The sequence below is a fragment of the Erythrolamprus reginae genome, chromosome 6 (genome assembly GCF_031021105.1).
Source record: "Erythrolamprus reginae isolate rEryReg1 chromosome 6, rEryReg1.hap1, whole genome shotgun sequence".
Classification (NCBI taxonomy): domain Eukaryota; kingdom Metazoa; phylum Chordata; class Lepidosauria; order Squamata; family Dipsadidae; genus Erythrolamprus; species Erythrolamprus reginae.
The window spans coordinates 30,695,695-30,717,612 of NC_091955.1; the positions used below are offsets into that span (position 1 = coordinate 30,695,695).

Here is a 21,918-nt window from a genome sequence, read left to right on the forward strand (position 1 = left end):
CGGCATTCGGGAGGCCGCCGAGAAGCCCCGCTGCCTGGCTGTCATCTTTTAAAACAGCCGGGGGGGCTTCTCGGCGGCGTCCCAAACGCCGAACCCGGAAGTTCGGGTTTGGCGTTTGGGTTCAGGAGGATGCTGAGAAGCCCCCCGGCTGTTTCAAAAAGTGACCGCTGGGCGGCGGGGCTTCTTGGCAGCGGCGGCGGGTTTGTAAGAAGGAAAAAGTTCGTAAGAAGAGGCAAAAATTTTCTGAACCCCGGGTTCGTACCTCGGGTTGTTCGTAAGAGGAGGGGTTCGTATCATGAGGTACCACTGTACTATGTTTTATGCAGACTGATATTTATTTCTCTCCCTCTGTCCGTCTCCCTCCTTCCTCAACCCCCCCCCCCAAATGAAAAACGTTGCCAAACTTTCAAGATTTTCTTATTAAAGCCGGTATTAATAGAATTTTGCATTATTTGCTTGTTATTTCAATTTCCTCACCTAGTCACCCTTGCAGGGATCACATATATTGATATATTGTTTGTTCCACATTGAATGCTATATATCCCAATGGCATTTGATTCAATTTTTTAAAAATTACAAATTAGATAACAAACATTTTTATATCATAAGACTGATTAAAAAGCATTGCTGACTCTATTCTACTTAAACGTGCTTAATTTGTCTTCATGAATACTCTTAAAAATCTTGGTTCTACAAGGGCACAGGAGTGCAAGTTGTGTAGCACTCAATCTCTCTAATACTAGCACAAAAAAAACCCCTTGGTTTGCAAAATTTAAAGATGAAGGAAAATAATAAACATTTTATTTGAAGAGTACAGTATGAAAAAAAGGATGCAAATCTATTTGCCCTAGAAGACAATTGATTTTCATAAGTATTATTTTAACAAAATCTTGAGGTTTTTGAGCACTTTTTATTGATACTTTTTAAAAATCCCATTTATAAAATAGTGATACTCTCTGTTAATATTTACTTTCCATGTTACTTGTCATGCTTCAAAGGAATGACATGTTACAGAGATAACTACCACAAAACATACATATTCTAAAATGTGTTGATTTATTGTTAAAGACTGAAATAATTTGTAGTTATCTAAACATGATGAAGGATGTTGATTGCTTTTCAGCAGCAGGTATATGTGGTTGTAAAGTCTGTGAATATATAATTCAACTAACATTAATTATTTGTGTTTGTCTCTTAATTTAATATTTCAGGCACGGAGGAAAGAGGTTTTTATCCAGGAACGGTATGGAAGATTTAATCTTAGTGACCCATTTTTGGCTCTGCAGCGAGATTATGAAGCAGGGGCTGGTGCTAAAGAGAAGAAGTCTATCTGTACCAACCCACTCTCTATTTTGGAAGCTGTTATGGCGCATTGCAGAAAAATGCAAGAGAGGATGGCAGCTCAGTTGGTTACTGCAGAAAATAGGCAAAAGAAGGTATCCTTTCTATTATTTTATTTTCCAGATGCTTACTAGGGAAATAGGGATATTTTTTTAACTTATCTCAAAATAGACTTCTGTTTTATTGATATTAAATGTACTTTATTATTGATGGTGAAATGTTAATAATAGAACATAAAATAGGAGGGTTGGAAAAGACCTTGGAGGTCTCATAGTCCAAACTCCTGTTCAACCAGGAGACCCTATATATTCTAGACCCTATATATTCTAGATATATTGCCTTTCCTCCAGCACTTCAAGGCGGCACACACATTTCCACCCTCAAATTCTTTTCTCAATGGTTTCCTTGAGAGGAATGACTGGCTTCAAAATCTATAGTTCAGGGCAGACTTGAGTAATTCCAATTGCAGCAGAGGCGGAATAATACACGGACATCAGAGCTGGGTTTAATGGGTCACTTTTATTAACGTGTTAACTGTAGACCTGCAGAGGTGAAACCTACATGGGGCGGAATTCCTTATCAATAACATTTCTAAGCAACTATGAGCGAAGCTCCTTGCTGAAGACTTTCCTTTGAAGTCCTGACGTAGGTGAGCCCCAAGGGCACACACACACACCCTCCATCACTCAGGCCGAATCTGCCTGGAGCTTCTGGTGAGGGGCAGCCCATCACCCTCCAAAAGGTGCCGTAAAGGAGAACACGCAGTTGCTGCTAACCCCCCTTTCTGCCCCTATCCTGCTCCCAGTGACCAAAGGGAATTAAGCCAATTGAAATGGTGGAATACAAAAGGCCTCTTGTTTCCTTTACATGACACCAATACATATCAATTCAGTTTAAATAACTCTCATTTTTTACCTGAAATAATATCCTTTGTTCATTAAGAAAATAATACATATCATTTTTAATTCCACTTTATAATTATATTATATATACTCCATTTTCAGTTAATCTGTGGTATCGAATTGGTGTTAGCTCTTAGTAACCACAGCAGTAGATTTTTTACACATGATCTATTCACAGCCACATCTGCGGCTCCTAGCAGTGCATCCCTCGCTACTCTAATTGAGGTCATCCACTTAGCTGATCGCCTTCCTTGTTACCTTCCTCATTCTTTTGCATTATAGACTTCTCAAGGGACTTGAGGTTCTTTGCATAATGTGTCATTTGAACCTAGTAATAGAATAGAATAGAATTCTTTACTGGCCAAGTGTGATTGCACACACAAGGAATTTGTCTTTGGTGCATATGCTCTCATTGTACATAAAAGAAAAAGATACATTTGTCAAGAATCATGAGGTACAGCACAATGATTGTCATAGGAGTCAAATAAGCAATGAGGAAACAACCAATATTAATAAAAATCTTAAGGATACAAGCAACAAGTTACAATCATACAAGTGGGGGGGAATGGGTGATAGGAAATATGGGAAAAAACTAGTATTAATAGTAATGCAGACTTAATAAATAGTTAGCATTGAGGGAATTATTTGTTTAGCAGAGTGATGGTGATCAAGGGAAAACTGTGTAATTTGTGTTTCAGGAGAGTATTGGATTGATTTGTTTTATTATCCATTTTTTGTTGCTTGGCTATTCAGGGTATTTTCAGCAGCCTTCTCCAATACCACATACCAAAGCATCAATATTATTTCTATTCTACTTCAAAGTCAAACTTTCTGTTCACCTGAAAACCTGGTACTAGAAAAATTCTGTTCTTTATAGATGCAGACATATCATGGTATCTGAATAGGCCCTTACGGCTGTTATACCAAGTGCTAATCTAAAACATGCTATAAAAATATTTTATCACTCTGTGTGTGTGTTTGTGTGTGTGTGTGTGTGTGTGTTTGCGTGTGCACGCATGCCAACAAATCCCTGCACTTTTCTTGACAAGATTAAAGAAGTGATGAGAGAGGGAAGCAGAACTAAGATTTAAGATTATTTGGTTTTTAGCCTGATACTGTAACAACTGCACCAAAGTGGTTCTCTTGACGGGGTGGGTAGACACACATAAAAAGTTGTCTGGAGTGGCAGTTGTACTGCCATGGCTGCTTTCTTTAGTTTCTACCCCATATGACACTTCTTTTTAAGATCATCTGAAGATCGTATTTTTGTGCTCCATCAACAGAGGACTGGGAATGACTACCAAGGGATCTTTTCAGTAGTGCTTCCCAGCTGGCTTACCTTTTCTATAAGGAGCAGGAAGCAGATGAGCCAAAATCCAGGGAGCAACATACATAAATGTACCTCCATGCCAGGGTATTTCTGCTGTTTCTGGTTTTATTCTGTTCTAAACGTTTACTAATAAAATTCAATTCAATTCAATTTATTAGATTTGTATGCCGCCCCTCTCCGAAGACTCGGGGCGGCTCACAACAATAATAAAAACAGTATAACAATGGAACAAATCTAATAATAAAATTATATTAAAAAAACCCAACAATTTAAAAAACCATACAGCACATACATACTAAACATAAAATATAAGAAAGCCTGGGGGAGATGTCTTAATTCCCCCATGCCTGGTGATATAGGTGGTTCTTGAGTAACTTGCGAAAGACAAGGAGGGTGGGGGCCATTCTAATCTCCGGGGGAAGTTGATTCCAGAGGGCTGGGGCCGCCACAGAGAAGGCTCTTCCCCTGGGGCCCGCCAAACAACATTGTTTGGTCGACGGGACCCGGAGAAGGCCAACTCTGTGGGACCTTATCGGCCGCTGGGATTCGTGCGGTAGAAGGCGGTTCCGAAGGTATTCTAGTCCAATGCCATGAAGGGCTTTAAAGGTCATTACCAGCACTTTGAATTGTGACCGGAAACCGATCGGCAGCCAGTGCAGGCCACGGAGTGTTGTAGAAATGTGGGCAAATCTAGGAAGCCCCACGATAGCTCTCGTGGCCGCATTCTGCACTATCTGAAGTTTCCGAACACTTTTCAAATGTAGAGAGCATTGCAGTAGTCAAACCTCGAGGTGATGAGGGCATGAGTGACTGTGAGCAATGACTCCCTGTCCAAATAGGGCCGCAACTGGTGCACCAAGAAACCTGGGAAAACGCCCTCCTGCCACAGCCCAAAGATGGTGTTCTAATGTTAGCTGTGGATCGAAGAGGACACCCAAGTTGCGAACCCTCTCTGAGGGGGTCAATAATTCCCCCCCAGGGTAATGGACGGACAGATGGAATTGTCCTTGGGAAGCAAAACCCACAGCCACTCCGTCATATCTGGATTGAGTTTGAGCTTGTTGACACCCATCCAGACCCCAACAGCCTCCAGGCACCGGCACATCACTTCCACTGCTTTGTTGACTGGAGCTTTTTATTACTTGGTACATTAATACAATGAATATTATTTTATTAATTAAGTATACTTAATGTGGAAGATCCTAGATTCTGGAGCATGAAAGTGAAAGAAAACACTGCTGGTTTTAAAATTTCAAACCCGAGGTATCTTAAACATTAGACATTCAAATATATCATAATTCCGATGAATGTTCAATAGAAAGCTTTTGTGATTTGTTATCCCAATGGTAAACACGTTGTCCTAAAAATGTTGTCTCCTCAATAATAACATGGGAGATCTTAAATATGGCTATGTTGAATCTTCAAGTGGTCTCAGATGCACTCTAAAGCATATGCCCAGGAAAGTACATGAATGAGTGTTAAATAATTTAAATACATAAGCCTATGGCTGATAAAACGTGGTTTTAATTTGATGGCCCATTTGAGAGAAGTGTAGGATTTCTCTCTCTTTGATTATGTGTTTATTCTTGAAAGTTTATTATTTGGCGTTGGATTGAATTCATTGACATATTTGCTTGCGGGAATAATTACAATGACGTTTGAAAATATGGCCATTACACTGTGCCAGCCAACAAACATGCCTGCTAGCTCTAGCTTGTTAAGAAAGGAGCAAGTAAATGTCCTGATTCAGATACCCTGCAAAAAAAAAAATCACTAAAGTAGTTTCTCTTTTAGAGAAATAATTTATACCAGTAAGATTAGCAAACTGAATATTTGAGCAGTAGGACACAAATATATTTTTGACAATTTAAATTATTATTAATAATAATAATTTATTAGATTTATATGTTGTTGCATCTGAAATCTATACTACTTACTGGATTTGAAGGAGAAATAAAACAGTTCCAAGGATGGAGATAATGTGGAGCTCTACCTTCATCTATTTTAGTTCTTTGCACCCACCCAGCAGTGGTCACCAGTGTTCCCTCTAATTTTTTTTCTGGGTGAGCGGAAAAGTATAGTGTTTGAGCGGAAGTCCCTTTGGGACTGGGCGGCATATAAGTATAAAGAAAGAAAGAAAGAAAGAAAAAAAGAAAAAAAGAAAAAAGAAAGAAAGAAAGAAAGTGTGGGCGTGCGCTATCACACATGAGTGAGTTCTTGCATCCATAATTCTATCCTTTCTATGTCTCCCTCCCTCTTTCCTCCCTCCCTCTTTCCTCCCTCCCTCCCTCTTTCCTTTCTGTCTCTCCCTCCCTCTTTCCTCCCTCCCTCTTTCCTTTCTATCTCTCCCTGCCTCTTTCCTTTGTATCTCACCCTCCCTCTTTCCTTTCTATCTTTCTCTCCCCCTGCCTTTCTCCAAGCCCTTCCTTTTCCATCTCCCTATCCTACTACCCCCCTCTCCCTCCTTTCTATCTCTCCCTCCCTCTTTCCTTTCTATCTCTCCCTCCCTCTTTCCTCCCTCCCTCTTTCCTTTCTATCTCTCCCTCTCTTTCCTCCCTTCCTCTTTCCTTTCTATCTCTCCCTCCCTCTTTCCTTTCTATCTCTCCCTCCCTCTTTCCTTTCTATCTCTCCCTCCCTCTTTCCTCCCCATCTCTCCCTCCCTCTTTCCTTTCTCCCTCTTTTCTTTCTATCTCTCCCTCCCTCTTTCCTTTCTCCCTCTTTCCTTTCTATCTCTCCCTCCCTTTCCTCCCTCCCTCTTTCCTTTCTATCTCTCCCTCCCTCTTTCCTTTCTATCTTTCTCTCCCCCGCCTTTCTCCAAGCCCTTCCTTTTCCCTCTCCCTATCTAACTACACCCTCTCCCTCCTTTCTATCTCTCCCTCCCCCTTTCTCTCTCCCTTCATCTTTCTTTCCATCTCTCTCTCCATCCCTCTTTCCTTTCTATCTCTCCCTCCCTCTTTCCTTTCTATCTCTCCCTCCCTCTTTCCTTTCTATCTCTCCCTCCCTCTTTCCTCCCTCCCTCTTTCCTTTCTATCTCTCCCTCCCTCTCTCTTTCCTTTCTCCCTCTTTTCTTTCTATCTCTCCCTCCCTCTTTCCTTTCTCCCTCTTTCCTTTATATCTCTCCCTCCCTTTCCTCCCTCCCTCTTTCCTTTATATCTCTCCCTCCCTCTTTCCTTTCTATCTTTCTCTCCCCCGCCTTTCTCCAAGCCCTTCCTTTTCCCTCTCCCTATCTGACTACCCCCTCTCCCTCCTTTCTATCTCTCCCTCCCCTTTCTACCTTCATCTTTCTTTCCCTCTCTCTCTCCATCCCTTTCCCTTTCTCCCTTCCTTCCTTCCTCTCTTTTTTGCTCTTTCCCTCTCCCTCCTTCCCCCTCTCTCTCTTGCTTTCTTTCCCTCTCTTTCTCTCTTGCTTTCTTTCTCTCTCATTCTCTCTCCCCTCCTTTTTCTCTCTCTCTCTTTCTCTCTCGTTCACCACACCAGCAACAGAGAGAAAGAGAGAGAGAGAGAGACAGAGAGAGTGGAGGACACCGTTGTCTTCGCCTCCGCCTGGCTCTACAGCTAAGAGGCAGAAACCATCAACCCCCTTGCCCTCCCAGGCGTCCCCAGCGCCCGGGACTGTGTGGCTTTGCGCCATGAAGAAAAAACGGCTCCAGCAGCAGGGAAAAGTCGGCCGGGCTTCGGGAATGCCTGCCCTGCCTCTACTGCAGCCCCCTTGCTGGAAGTCTGGGACGAAACTGCTCCCAGCAAAGGGGCTGCGAGAGGGGTGGGGCGGGCATTCCCGAAACGGACAGAGAAAGCCCTCTCTCGCAGCGAAAGCGCTTCCAGCCAGGGGGCTGCAAGAGAGGGCTTTCTCTGTCCGTTTTGGGAAAGCTCGCCCCGCCCCTCTCGCAGCCCCCTGGCTGGGAGCGCTTTCGTCCCAAGGAGCTGAAGCCGCTGCCGCCGTGAGAGAAGTCGCGCCCCAAGGCAGGGGGCAGCGGAGGAGGAGAGGGGGCGGATCGGGGGGGGCAGGGCCGAGAGGCCAGGAGCGCAAGGGGGCCGGAGGCACCATGGAGAGGCAGGGGCGGCCGCGGCTCCCTTCTACTGCCCGCGCCTCCCCGCCCACCCCCCCGCGGGCTGGCAGGGGGATGGGGAGCGCGCGACCGAGGAAAAGGGTGCGCGGGGGGTATTTTGGAGTGCACGCGCGGTCGCGCACACAGCTTACAGGGAACAGTAGTGGTCACAATAATGCAAGTTTCTACAGTACTGAGATTCCCAAGCTTCTCAATGTGAAGCATTGATAAAAATAATAAGAAGATTACAGGTGCTGTAGTTCTTGAGTTATAACCATTCATTCAGTGCTCACTCAAAGTTACAGTAGTGCTGAATAAATGGTACTTATGCCTAGTCCTTGAAGTTTGTTTATTTATATCTCGGTTTTATCCTATTTTCCCTGCAACAACCACCCTATATGATGGTTTGGGCTGAGAGAAAGTGAGTGGCCCAAAGTCATCTAGCTGGTTTTCATCCCTATGCAAGGCTAGAACTACCCTTGCCACTCTGCACTCTTAAGGCCTTGGCTGCCCTGTGGCCCCAGCTGACCATTGCTGCCTTTTTGCTCCCACTCTCCGCGTTTGCGGAGCCCCATTGCCACCGCCGGTTTATTGCTATAGGGGGTTCACACATACACATACACACACACACACACACACACACACACAACGCTGAGCCCGCTCTCGCTCCCTTTGAAGGCTCAATTGTTGTTGCGAGCGGCTTTGGCAGGACTTCCTTGGAGGACTAGGGAAAAGAAGCATGGGAAAGGTGGAAGGGTTTGTGTGGGATGCGTTTACTGAGGGAGGTTGGGTTAAGGAGTGGAGGGGAGACCACTCCGAGATCTCAGGATAGTTTAGTGGTGAAATTTTGAGAGGGGAAAAAGATTCCCACAGAAATCAATGGGTCTCCTGTCCACTCTTTAACCAACCCGGTCCTGCTTTCTTTCCAAGGCCAGATTAAGGGAACGGGGAGAGAAGGCCAAGGTGGGCAGGAAAAAAAAGAATAAGATGGGTGGATGAGTTGAGGAAATGGGAAAGCGGGGCTGTTTCGGCCCAGGAAGGAGGTGGTACCACAAAGGTGCAAAAAAAGAGGAAGCCCCTCAATTGCCTGGCTCCCTCAGTAAACACACCCCACACATCTCCTTCTGCCCTTCACACGCTTTTTTCCCCTACTCCTCTGAGGAAGTCCTGCCAAAGCCGCTCACAACAACAATTGAGCCTTCAAAGGAAGCAAGAGTGGGCTCGACGTTTTGTTTGTATGTGTGTGTGTGTGAACCCCCTACGGCAATAAGCCACTGGCGGTGATGGAGCTCCACAAATGTGGAGCTGTCATCTCTTCTGCCGCCCACCTCCAATGGGTTTGGCTCAGGTGGGCTTTGTCTTTCTGGCGGGGGGAGGCGGGGAGGCGGGGAGCAAGGGGGGAGTCTGAGCGAAAGAGTCCCGTGGTGATGTGAGGCATGCATGTGCTTATCCAGTGGAGGAGACCGCCGGCACGAACTGCCTGAGAAGGCGGCTGGTGGGCGAGTTATCCCTGGAGATCAATCTTTCCCCTAGGACAGGAGAACGTCTGGTGGGGGGACGTATTCAATGTAGAATGCAGTTTTCAGGTCCAATCTGCCGGTCCCATTCTCAGGTTTAACTACTTCCCTTTGGGGGCATTAAGTTTTTTCCCCTAGTTATTCCTGGAGATCAATCTTTGAGCGTTTAATAAGCTACTACTCAAAATGGATACTGTTGCTAACATTTGCTTTGATCTAAGGTCAAGGCTGGTTTGTGTTAAATAGACCTAAGAGTGCAAAGAGGTTAAATCTGAACTGCTCTTCTCGAAGGTAGCATCCCAGACTTACTATACAATAGGTGAGGGTGGACCTGAAAACTACATTCTACATTGTTAATCCTCCTCGCTGCACAGTCCCTCTCCCCCCCCCCCCCAAGACTTTCTCCTGTCCTGGGGGAAAGTTTGATCTCCAGGGATAACTAGGGGAAAAATAAAAAACCGTAACGCACTCAAAGGAATGGGAACAATCTACCAGTCCCATTTTTGCCTTTGAAAACTAACAACTCAGAAATCAGCGGTTCCCTCCCCCCGCTTCCGCCCCCAGGTAAGAATGTTAAGCCTCACTTCGTTCAAAGACGCTAAGCGAAAAATGTGGCTGGCTACAAGGGAGCTCAGCCTAATCATGCCTGCCAGCCAGTGTGTTTATTTTATAGTTAAGGTGTTACTGGGAAGGGGATGAGGAGATTCCTCTAGTACAGCATTGAGCTGCAGCTGATGATCGGCTGTAAGAATGCCCCCGGTTTCTCCAGCCTCCACAACCCCCACAGTCCCCACCCCCAGATGCCAAAAGGGATGCCTTTCTTGCAACCATTTTCCAAATGGTTTCTACAGTATAGGACCAAGAGTGGGGGGGACAGGAGAAAAAAATGCTTGCCTTCAGAGGGACCCCGCATTTTCCCTCCTGTGAACTAAAAAGGGGGAATCCTCGTTTCTCACGCCACTCCACTAAGTTACCAGGGGCAGATTTGTCCCGTTTTGCGTGCCTTGCCTCTCAGAGTTGCTGAGTAGCCCCCAGAAAGGCAGCCAAAAGTCCTCAGAAAGAAGCTGCAGCAGGCTCAGAAAGGTGCCACTTAAACTACTGCAGCAGGAGACAAAGAAAGCAGGGATTCGTCTTCGGAATCCGCCAGTTCTTGGCTCCTTGTTGCGTCCTTTGGGAGGAATTGCACTCCGTGAGGGAGACAGACAGAGATGGGAGGCGAAGAGATGGGGCGTGCATGCACGATCTCCCTGCTATGCCAGGCTTGGCAGTGCACTCCCACACACATAGTCTACAGAGGGCAGTCCGGCCTGAACCTGGGCAGACAGCGGAGCTTTGGAAAGGAAGAGAAAGTCGCATTTTGGGCCAGATACTGCTTTCCAGCTGCTGTCAAAAAACCCGAGTGGACTGAGTGCAGAAAAGGGAACATGGGCGCATTTTTGGGATGTTAGAAAAATTTCTCTTTCAAAGGCGAGGGGAAACAGCACGGGTGGGAAATTTTCCGCATGGCTTCGCATGGGGTCCATTTTTTGAGGGGGGGCTTCAAAGCCCCTCCTTCATTCGTCTTCTTTATGACCACAAGGGAGCCCTGAAGGGATTCCCTCAGAGGAAGCGGGTGCCAGGTACGGAGTGAAAGCCAGGGAGCCTTATCTGAGGCTGAAGCGCTAGTCCTTGCCATGGCTGGGATTCCCTGCCTCTGGACTGCTGCAGCAAGCAAAGGGGCATTGGCAGCCCGGAGGCAGGAAATTCCAGTGGGGGCGGCAAGCAAAGGGGAAATCCCTGTGGCAGTGAAAAAGCAGGGGAATCCCTGCGGCAGTAAAAAAGCACACGCACCCAGGCTCGGGTTCATAAGGTAAAAATGGTTCTTAAGACGAGGCAAACAAATCTTAAACACTGGGTTCATATCTCAAAACGTTCATATGAAGAGGCGTTCGTAAGACGAGGTACCACTGTACTTCCTCTGCCACGTCCATCATGCCACACCCACCATTCCATGTCATACCCACCAAGCCACGCCCACATAACCAGTAGTAAAAAAAAAATTGAAATCCACCACTACTAATTCAGTATAGGCTTGAATAGTACATTTTAAAATATCTATTAAATCAAAATAATAAGAAAACATACTGAATGAACTGATAAATGAATAAAGGTAAATATATATATTCCAGGATAATGTTGCAAGATTTTATCTGGGTCGTTAAGCAGGACCAGAGATTTACTCTTCTGAGCTTTTGGACTTGTGTTGGAGTCTGCAAATGAGACCATTTTTATAAATTTTGCCATTGCTTATCACTTTGAACTTTCTGGAAAAACAGAAAAACCAGACAAATCTGTCACCCTCATTTAAACTTATGTGAAAACTGATTATTGGAAATTGTTATAATAGTTTATTATTCAGATACCATTACTGTCTCTGAATATACACTAAAATACCTTGAATAGTCCTTGTGGTAACAAAGCTATTCTGCATTTCTTTGTAGTTGGAAATAGAGAAAATGCAGCTACAAGCCCTTGAAATGGAACATAAGAAACTCTGTGCTCGGCTGGAGGAGGAGCGTGGCAAGAATAAACATGTTGTACTGATGCTAGTGAAAGAATGCAAGCAACTATCCAGCAAACTGGTAGAAGAGGCCCAGAGGTTGGAAGAAGTTATGACTAAATTTGAGGAAGAGCAAAAGAAAGCCAGAGAGTTGGAGGAATCTCTTGCTGTGGAGAAACAACGGAGCACACAGATGGAAGCCCAAATGGAAAAGCAGCTTTCTGAGTTTGACACAGAGAGGGAACAGCTGCATGCCCGCCTCAGCAGAGAAGAAGCTCACACAAGTGACCTCAAAGAAGAGAGAGAAAGAATGAGAAAAACAATTGAGCAGCTCAGCAAGGAAAGTGATAAAAAACTCCACGTTTCTCTTCCCCGAAGGAATAAAGAGAGAGGCTTCGTTTCCGTCTCCACAGAAACAGAAGGACCAATTCTGAGGACGCTTTCCTGCCAGACAGATGCAGTATTAATAGACAGTGGAAATGAAAGTGTTAGAAAGTTGCCTTTAACAGTACCCATAAAGCCTTCAACCATCCACCCTTTGCTTTCGGGGCACGCAAAAGTGAATGTATCTTCTAATGCAGCATTTGTGAAGCCCATCATTGACAGGCATTCATCCTGCAGTGACCTCCTTCTGTCCCCTGTAACTTCGAATCTATCTCAGAGTCAAATACGAATTGAGGAGAATGGACCAGTGGCATCATCTGACTTAACAAGTCTGCCTTCTCCATTTCCAGATCACGTTGTGTCCTCTCCAGCTCCTAGTATAGTACCCCAAAGCTACTTGCAAACATCATCTTCCCCTTCCCCATATTCTCCATCTGTTAGCACTCCTGGACATCAAGGTCTGAATCCACGAGTACAGGCAGCCAGATTTCGATTTCAAACCAATGCTAATGATCAAGATCAAAATGGAAACACAACTCAAAGCCCCACATCAAGAGATGCCTCACCCACAAGTCGAGACAACCTAGTTGCCAAGCAACTGGCTCGGAATACAGTCACCCAAGTCCTTTCAAGGTTCACAAGTCCTCAGGGCGTGGCACCTGGACGTCCAGGAATGTCACATTCAATAGATGTTGGCACTTATCCTCCCCCAATTAGCAGAATGAGTTTAAAGACTCCCAGTGTTTCAAGGATTGACAGAGGAAATCCCCCTCCTATTCCCCCCAAAAAGCCAGGTCTTTCACAGACTCCGTCTCCGCCACACCCGCAACTTAAAGTTATTTTGGATAGTGGTCGGTCCCCTAATGTAGGTGCCAAAACTGAAGGCAAACTCCTGGTTTCATCTTCTTCCTGTTCACCTCAAGGAATCAGGGTAGTAAATGAAGAGGTTATGTCTAGGTCCTCACCACAGCTGCCACCAAAACCAACAATAGATTTATCTGTGGCATCTGCAGGCTGTGCCATTCCATCCATGGACATGCCTCAGGTGGGTGCTTGGCCTTCCCCATCCCCTGGACTGAGCCAACCTGCATGTTCTGACAGCTCCTTTGTCATTCCCACCACCATTGCCTGTAGTTCTTCCATAAACCCTCTTAGCGCTTCATCCCGTAGACCATGTGATTCAGACAGCCTCCTGGTAACAGCCTCAGGTAAAGGGTGATGTACCCACTAAACTCCTTCCTTTTTTACATTGTCATATAAATAAATATATAAATATATATATATTTATCCATAGATTCCTTTTTCCTAAGATTTCCTTTTTCCTTTTCCTTCCCCCTTTTCCCTTTTCCTGTGTTACATTGCACTTCCACTTAATGCCTTTCTAGGTCTCATGGGTATGGGAAATTCATTTGCTTTCATGAATTCTGGTTATTTTGTGCAACCAGGCCTTTTCTTTTTTCAAGGAAGTTGAAAAAAATATCTTAGAGACATTGTCTTAAAATTAGAAGTATTTTTCACATATTGTTTGGTATTGAAATATGGATGGAGTCTGTTTATCCAGGGGTCCCCAAACTTGGCAACTTTAAGACTTGTGGGCTTCAACTTCTAGAATTCTCAACTTCTGGGAAGTCCACAAGTCTTAAAAGTCCACAAGTCTTAAAATTGCCAAGTTTGAAGACCTCTGGTTTAATCCATCCCTTTGCAGTTCCTCCCTCCCTAAGAATTGAAGTTATAGTTTCAAAGGAAATAATGATGATGATGATGATGACAATGCAAATGAAGAGAAAGCTCAGAAAATATTTTATTGCTTTTGCTGCTGACTAGTCTTTGCTTCATCTTTGTTAACTACTTTATCCAATAAAAGCTGCCAAAAAACAGAATGATTGAAACATTTATATCCAGAAGTACTGCTCCTAGTCAGTTATAATGTTTAAAAATGACAATTTCATAACAATAACAGTACAAAATAAATTGGCCGAAGAGAAAAGGTCAAATGTTCTCTGCTGTCTGCAATAAATCTTCAGCAACTGTTAAAAACGGTAAAGGAAGGGAAGAGCATATCCCTGAGTGAGATAAGGTGGGGATTTTTTAAAAAACATGAAAACACTTAGCTGGTTTTATGGTGTGTTTTCTCTACTTTTCAGTAATTTATTTCTACAGCAGTATGCTATAATTGTAGTTCCCCAGGGAGATTTGCATTAAGCGAACTAGGTGGAACAAGGCAGCTTTTATGTCATAAACCCTTAATGGCTTGAAAGATTTCTGAAAGATGCTGCAAACACTGGGCATATGCTTGGTAGCAAGTGTCTTATATGTTGAGCTGTTGCTTTGAGCAAGGCACTGATAAAATCATGCAGTCCTGTGTTACATAATACAGGTGGTCCTTGATTTGCAACCACAATTGAGAAAAGAAATTCTGTTGCTAAGCGAGGCAATTATTAAGTAAATCACATTTGATTTTATGACCTTTTTTGCATTTGTCACTAAGTGAATCACCATGGTCATAATATGAATCACACAGTTATTAAACAAATATGACTTCTCCGTTGACTTTGTCGGAAGCTGGCTGAGGATCCCATGACTTGGGATACTGCAACCATCATTCATACATATAACCCACTTGACCATGGGGATGCAAAGACCAGTCCTATGTCATTTTTCTTCAGAACCATCATTGTAACTTTGAATAGTCCCTAAACAAATGGTCTTAAGTCAAGGATTTTGAGCTGAAAGTCAAGTTTACAATAGCTAGCTTCCTTATTGTGTGGTCCAGAAGAGTCCTTTGAGGATTACAAATATTTGTGAGAGAGGAGACTTTCGTTTTCTCTATCAGTGCTATATTACAATAATATAATTTTCTAAATGAAATTTTGCAACTTTAAGAACATAATTCTATAGTTTTAGCATGATATACTGTACATATCACTAATTTGCTCATACTTACTACACTTCCAGCTCTAATCCTCAAAACCTTGGTGTATCAATTCAAATAAGGATCACTCCTCTTATGAAGAGTACATTCTAATTCTAATTTGGAAAGTACTAATGCACAGAAAATGATGGACAGCATGGCTCTTTCTTTAGCACCTAGGTTTTGACATGACCAGAGAAGAATCCCTAAAATACACAGAATTGCTCTAACATCTGTCTAATATATATAGAAATAGAACATTAAAAAAATATTCAGCTATAATTACAAATATTTTTTTTTGCGGTGGGGCTTTTAGAAGCAGTGCACGATTTTTAAAAATATAACAATCAGCTTTTTGTTGAATGAAAATGAATCAGGAAAGCACTTAATTTTATAACAATTTCTAGAGATAATTTAATGTCGCACTTATATTTTCAGTAAGAACAGACCTTGAGCATGTATGTGCTATGCTTGCACAAGGATTCTGTTTCCACCGTTCTGGCTGGAGAAGTGTTAGTTAATTAACTTCTTTAGGAAGTTAAAGTTTTCTTCCGTGTGATGACATTTAGGGTCCCTATTAAGATTTAGCAACATTTAGAACAAGTCGTAAAAGAAATTGCATTATTTTTAGGAATCACTAGTATATACAGTCCTTAGATTTACAATTCAGTACTTACAGAAATTTATTAATAGCTCTTCAAAACAATCTGCTATAGTGCAAGTGAAAATTATAGTCCTAACTCATTTTTGCCATTTTATTCACAAAATCCTTATACCTCCAAACATTTTTATCGTGCAATATTCTGAGAAAATACTGTTTTCATTTGCCTGCCAGATATTTCAGGCTTACCTGAAAACCAGCTTATCAACTAAGTATGTGGTTAGTTTTAAACTTATTAAAAGTAACAGTTGAGTTCAATTAACTGTGATTCTTTTTTTAGTCTAAAATGCTTTGAAAAGTTTTTTGTTCTAAACTCAATGTAAATTCTTAGCACTTAAATATACTTAAGCAGACTTAAATATACTTATGGGTCTGTATTGTTTTGATAAAACCAGGAACAGTGTAACTTCTAAAATTCCTATTCAGCAATTAATAACCAAGTAGTTCACATATTAACCAGGCCTCTGGGGGTATGAAATACTAATATTGCATATACTGTATTTACTTTTTATGTGATGACTTCAATTCCGCGTGACATTCTGATTCTTCACTTGTGATGTCATGTGAATTAGAGGTTTTGCCCAACTTCATGAGAATATGATGGGTACTCTGGATTTGCATGCATTGAGTATTCTCAGTGACACCACTTAAAGAAAGTGAATCTGGCATAGAACCACATTTGCTCCTTATGCTGCAACTCCCCAAAGTAGCATACAAAGCTACTGGAAGCTTTGCTTCACTATTCTAGAATAAATGAATTACTTTCCCCTCTACTCTTTATCAAAGCTATTAGTTATCTAGGAGAAAATAGGGTAGGGAAGAGAAAAAAAAATTTGTAGCTCTTTACACCTTTGTGAACAGACTATCACCTTTAGAATTTATTGTCTGTAACTCTTTATGGAAGTGTTTTAAAGATTAGCATAACATTTCTTAAAGCCAATAAATGTCAAGTTTATAAACAAGGAAGAGAAATTTTATAATGCTGTGATCAATTGAATTTCCCATGCACTGAGCTTATATTTTCTTTTTTCTATTTCTTTCTTTTTAAACATCCTTTCAATCAATCTACATGATTCCCTGCAGTTTGTTTCTAATATAAATAATTACAGGAAAGTTTGGTAATGAATTCTTTATTAACCATCTCCACAAACTGAAGCTGATGCCAGAAGCTGTTTTTTCTCTCCTTTCATTCTTGGTCACTGCATGCCCAATTCTCCTTTCCAGATGCTTTATGTTTACTAACTTTTGCATATAAAGCCACAAAGCTGATTTGTGCTTCCTAATTTTATAACACAACTCCCCTCTGTGTATTCAAAGCTTCTGCTTGTTTATAAGATCTTTGAATTTTGCATGGATTTAACATTATATTTAATTAATGTGCTGTGCAACTATTGCTACTTGATTTTTAACTACTTAATGTTGTTTTAGAAGACTTTTTAAGGTCCCTCATGCTTCATTCATATGAATACATTGAATTCAACTTTCCTTTAAAATATATGTGTCTGCCCTATTTTGCATGCAGTACACCTGTAAAGTTTCAGGGATTTTTCATAGAAACTGCATTTAACATTAGAATCCTACTAATTATAAACAAATTACGGTAGCTTATAAAGAAAATGAAATGTAAGCATTGGCAAGAAGAACAATGCTATATAATTAATAACCATATAGCCCATAGTACTCAGTTGATCTTTCATGAATAACTGTGTTCCTCAGATAGAAATCTTTTCCAGAGCTTTACTCTTAATGTTTTTTTCCGTGTGATCACTACAGAAAGTTCTCAATTTATGATAACAATTGGGACTGGAACTTTGTCCTATGTTGTTGTGGTCATAAACCATTAATCTCAATTTGATGATAAGTTTTACAATGATCATTAAGTGAATCCAGTTTCCCCAATGCTTGGTGTTTGTCATTTTTTCTTTCTGGAAATCAGCAAAAAAGGTGCAAATTTCATTTATGTGACTGCAGGATAGAGTCTGTCATAAATGTGATCCGACAAGCACTCAAGTTGTGCTTAAATTATGGGAGTGGTGCAGTAGTCATAAGAGTAAGTCCATTTTAAGGCCAATGTAACTTTGAACAATCATTAAGCAATTGGTTATAAGTTGGGGACTACTTTTATTACAAACCTATGCTATTGTTTGATTGCCACAGTTTCAATAGTGTTAGATAAGATATTTATGCTGAAAACTTATTTCCTTTTTCTCCCCCTTTTGATTTTTGAAGAAAAAGCATCATTCAATACTGTAGGAAATTAAGAATAAATTCATCATTAAATTCAGTCCATAAAAATAAGTCTTTAAATTTGTGGCAGACTATGAAGTGGATTTGCCTTCTATGATATATCTGCTTTGACTTATTGCTAAGAGTATCATCGTAGCAAGAATGGATAGCTTCCACAATAATTATATTAACTAGAATTAATCATCCTTGTTTATTCCATTTTAAGAAAAAAATGAAAGTGTTTGTCAAGTCAGTGTTCACCACCACATTTTCAGAACCAAATTGGGTTACTTTGTGACAAGAATAATAAGCTCCAGGACTCTATCGTGGAAACATAATTTGATGAAGAGGACAAAAGTTACAATTATTATTTACAATTGTTTCTATTATTTGTATTTTAAAGAATGAAGCATGAATTATAATTTGGTATTTAACATGAAGAAAATAACTGATTCTGTCCACAAAAGTGGCCTCAATCTATCAAACTGAACAATGACAAACTTCATCGAAGTTCTAATTAGTGATCTATCAAGGGAAACAAAATGGTTTAAACTACAAATGTTTTTCACCTGATTGTTTTGTATTCTGTTTCTTATTATTTTCAATTATAGTTCATGATTTTGATTTTTTTTAAAAAAAATATGTGATAGAAGCTTTGAACAATTGCTTGTAATTTTGTAGATAAAATTCACATGATATGGTTCTGTATTGTTTCCTTGATGAAATACCAAACTTTCTGTGATGGCCTGCTCTGCAGGAACTCAGTGCTTTAAAACACAACATATTTATGTTCAGTAGAGCTAGCCCTTGGGTTAAGGAGTCATTTGTGGCTTGCCATGCATCCTGCAACCAAAAAACCAACTATCCTGTGCTACCAAGAAATCTTAAGTTGGTCTCCTGCCCCCAGCATTAATCACTAGCCTGACCTTGAGATCTCTGCTGGAATCTTGGTTTGGGAATAAAATTATTTTCTCTCATTTTTTAAATAGAATAGGTTTCTAGAAGTAGCTCCAGGATGGCATACATTAATTAGGGACAAAAGTACATTAATTAGGGACAAAAGTAATATTTGTAGAGAAAATAAGAAACTATTGCTATCATTGTAGCAAAAGATCAATTACAAGGTAAACTACTCATGGCGTTTGTGCTCATTTTCTTATTTTTCTTTACTACTTTCTTCCTTGTTTACCTTTTTAAAAAATTGATCAATGTGCCTTACTGTCTACTTAATTTGTCACTGCTTCCCTTTTGGCCCACTAAATGTTATCCACGACCAAAGGGACCTTCTATAACAGTGTTTTTCAACCAGTGTGCCGTGGCACACTAGTGTGCCGCGAGACATGGTCAGGTGTGCCGTGAACCTCAGAGAGAGAAAGAAAACAAGAGAGGGAAAGAAAGAGAGAGAGAGAAAGAAAGAGCAAGAGAGAGAGAAAGAGAACAAGAGAGAAAGAAAGAGAGAGAAAGAAAGCAAGAGAGAGAGAAAGCAAGAGAGAGAGAAAGCAAGCAAGAGAGAGAGAGAGAAAGAAAACAAGAGAGGGAAAGAAAGAGAGAGAAAGAAAGAAAGAGAGAAAGAAAGAGCAAGAGAGAGAGAAAGAAAACAAGAGAGAAAGAAAGAGAGAGAAAGAAAGCAAGAGAGAGAGAAAGAAAGCAAGAGAGAGAGAAAGAGAACAATAGAGAAAGAAAGCAAGAGAGAGAGCAAGAGAGAAAGAAAGCAAGAGAGAGAGAGAGAAAGAGGGAGGGAAGGTGGGAGAGAGAAAGACATAGAGGGAGGTAGGGAGGGAGAGAGAAAGAGCAAAAAAGAGGAAAGAAGGGAGAAAGAAAGGGATGGAGAGAGAGAAAAAAAAGAGGGAGGGAGAGAAAGAGGGAGGGAGAAATAGAGCGAAATGGAGGAAGAGAGAGAGAGAATTTTTTTGTCCAAACTTTTTTTAGCCGCCCCCCCCCCCCCACACACACACACACTCAATGTGCCCCATGGTTTTGTAAATGTAAAAAATGTGCCGCGGCTCAAAAAAAGTTGAAAATCACTGTTCTATAACTCCATTATCAAAAACCAATGTGAGGAACTATGGCCCCTTTATGACTTATGGGCTTCAACCTCCAGAATTATGTCCGTCTCAGGAATTATGGGAGTTGAAGTCCACAAGTCACAAAAGGGGAGAGCCATAGTTCCCTACCTCTGATTATTGCCATTGTAAAAATGCCATCTTAATAAATGAAATTTACTAATATTTCATAATGGAATGGAAGCCCAAGTATCAATACATTGAAAAGGCTTTACTGGAAATTCATTAATAATGACTTGTAATATGAATATAATATTAAAGTGTTTTCTACATTGATATTTGATAGCATAAATGCCAAATTGCAATGCAAACATTACTCTAACTTCTACTTTCCCTTCATGGCACCCTCCAGATGTTTGCAAGGAATTATGGCTATTGAAATTGAACATACTGAGAAGATATCCAGTAGTTGAATAGAATAGAATAGAATTTTATTGGCCAAGTGTGATACAAGGACACACAAGGAATTTGTCTTGGTGCATATGCTCTTAGCGTACATACAAGAAAAAGATACATTTGTCAAGAATCATGTGGTACAACACTTAATGATTGTCATAGGTGGCTATACACGATGCTTTACTTTAAAAAAAATCAATGACCTCTTGGGAATAGAATAGGAACAGCTTATATGTCATGAATATTTTTCAAAAAAGAAGAGACATTCCTTTGTGCTTACTCATTTTTAGTGAGCAGTTCACCATTCCAAACTTCTTTATTTTCATTCCTCTTCTCTATTTCCTTTTGCAGCCTTTTGATCAAGGAAGAGTTCACAAAGTTTTCCGCACCATATACAGCAAACTTCATGTTCTTAATAAGCTGTCCTCTAAAGCTGTTAACCTCTGATACCTGGAATGTTTAACCAAGATAACCTTTATGATTTTCTAAAGTTCTGCTCTGTCAGGTGCCTTTCTTAAAGGATGATGTGGACCTTTGCCCAGTAATGTTTTATGACATGTACTAATTGTGCACTGTAATATTCTTTTTAAAAGCAACGCAAAAAATGCAGTAGTGCCATTAAAAATGACACTGCAAAGTGATTAGAAAAACAAGCATGCATCAATTACAAGGCTTTCGATTGTTTCTTCTGAAATGCAAATTTCTTTAAATGTAATTTGTAAGACATAGTATTTCAGAGTTTTTAAGAAGGGGCATAATTCTGTGTGAAATATCTCACAGTTTTCCTGCTAAATTTAGCTAAACTTAAAGTTGGAGTATACATATTTATATCCATATATCTATATACAAATATATACATATACATATATGTATATATGATGTTTGTTGATTGTTTCCTTGTGTTCACAGAATTATCTTTTTCAGTTTTAAATAATAATAAATATAACCTTTTAGAGCTAAGTGTGACTTTAATTCTCAAATAACACAAAGCTGGTCTCAGTTTTTATAAGGCCAAAATGTCAGAGTTTCCATTTGTTGAGCATTATGTATAACTTGCAAAGTGTGCAGCATTAACTTCTTGCGTGTTCTCTCTAATGGATGTTGCTTTTAACTCACAGGCTGGTCTTCCTCCCTAACCCCTTTATTAACGAGCGGTGGTCCTGTTCCCCTGGGTGGCAGGCCCACCCTTCTTCACCAAGCTGCTGCCCAGGGAAATGTCACTTTATTGTCAATGCTGCTTAATGAAGAAGGTCTCAACATTAATGATTCCTGTGAAGATGGCTGTTCTGCCTTGTATTCTGCTGCTAGGAATGGACATACAGGTGTGGAATTCCTCAGAGATTTTATTATATTGGGTTGTTATCTAAATGTTGTTTTCAAATTAGCAATTTATATTGCAGTTCCAAATATTATGAGTAGATAACTTTAGGCTGCAAGCAACATATGCCCTCCGAGTGATTTTTGCAGTTCTCAAAGCCATCAAAATTACATTGCTAAAATTGTGAGAAATCACTGATGATCAACAATGTAATTTTACTGTGTATTTATTTTAAAAAGTGTGTTAAATCTTCATAACAATTATTCTCTGGTCCTGCTGAAAAG

General features: G+C 40.9%; 1 protein-coding gene across 2 annotated transcripts in view; it reads left to right on the plus strand.

Annotated features, from left to right (window-relative positions):
- The window catches only part of CTTNBP2 (cortactin binding protein 2), a 136,120-nt gene that overhangs the window by 49,352 nt on the left and 64,850 nt on the right, over positions 1 to 21,918 (plus strand). For both annotated transcript variants that reach the window (XM_070755461.1, XM_070755462.1), the window contains exons 3-5: positions 1,212 to 1,436; positions 11,617 to 13,267; positions 21,435 to 21,638. In XM_070755461.1, the coding sequence (XP_070611562.1) occupies positions 1,212 to 1,436; positions 11,617 to 13,267; positions 21,435 to 21,638 (2,080 nt within the window). The remainder of the gene's footprint in view (positions 1 to 1,211; positions 1,437 to 11,616; positions 13,268 to 21,434; positions 21,639 to 21,918) is intronic.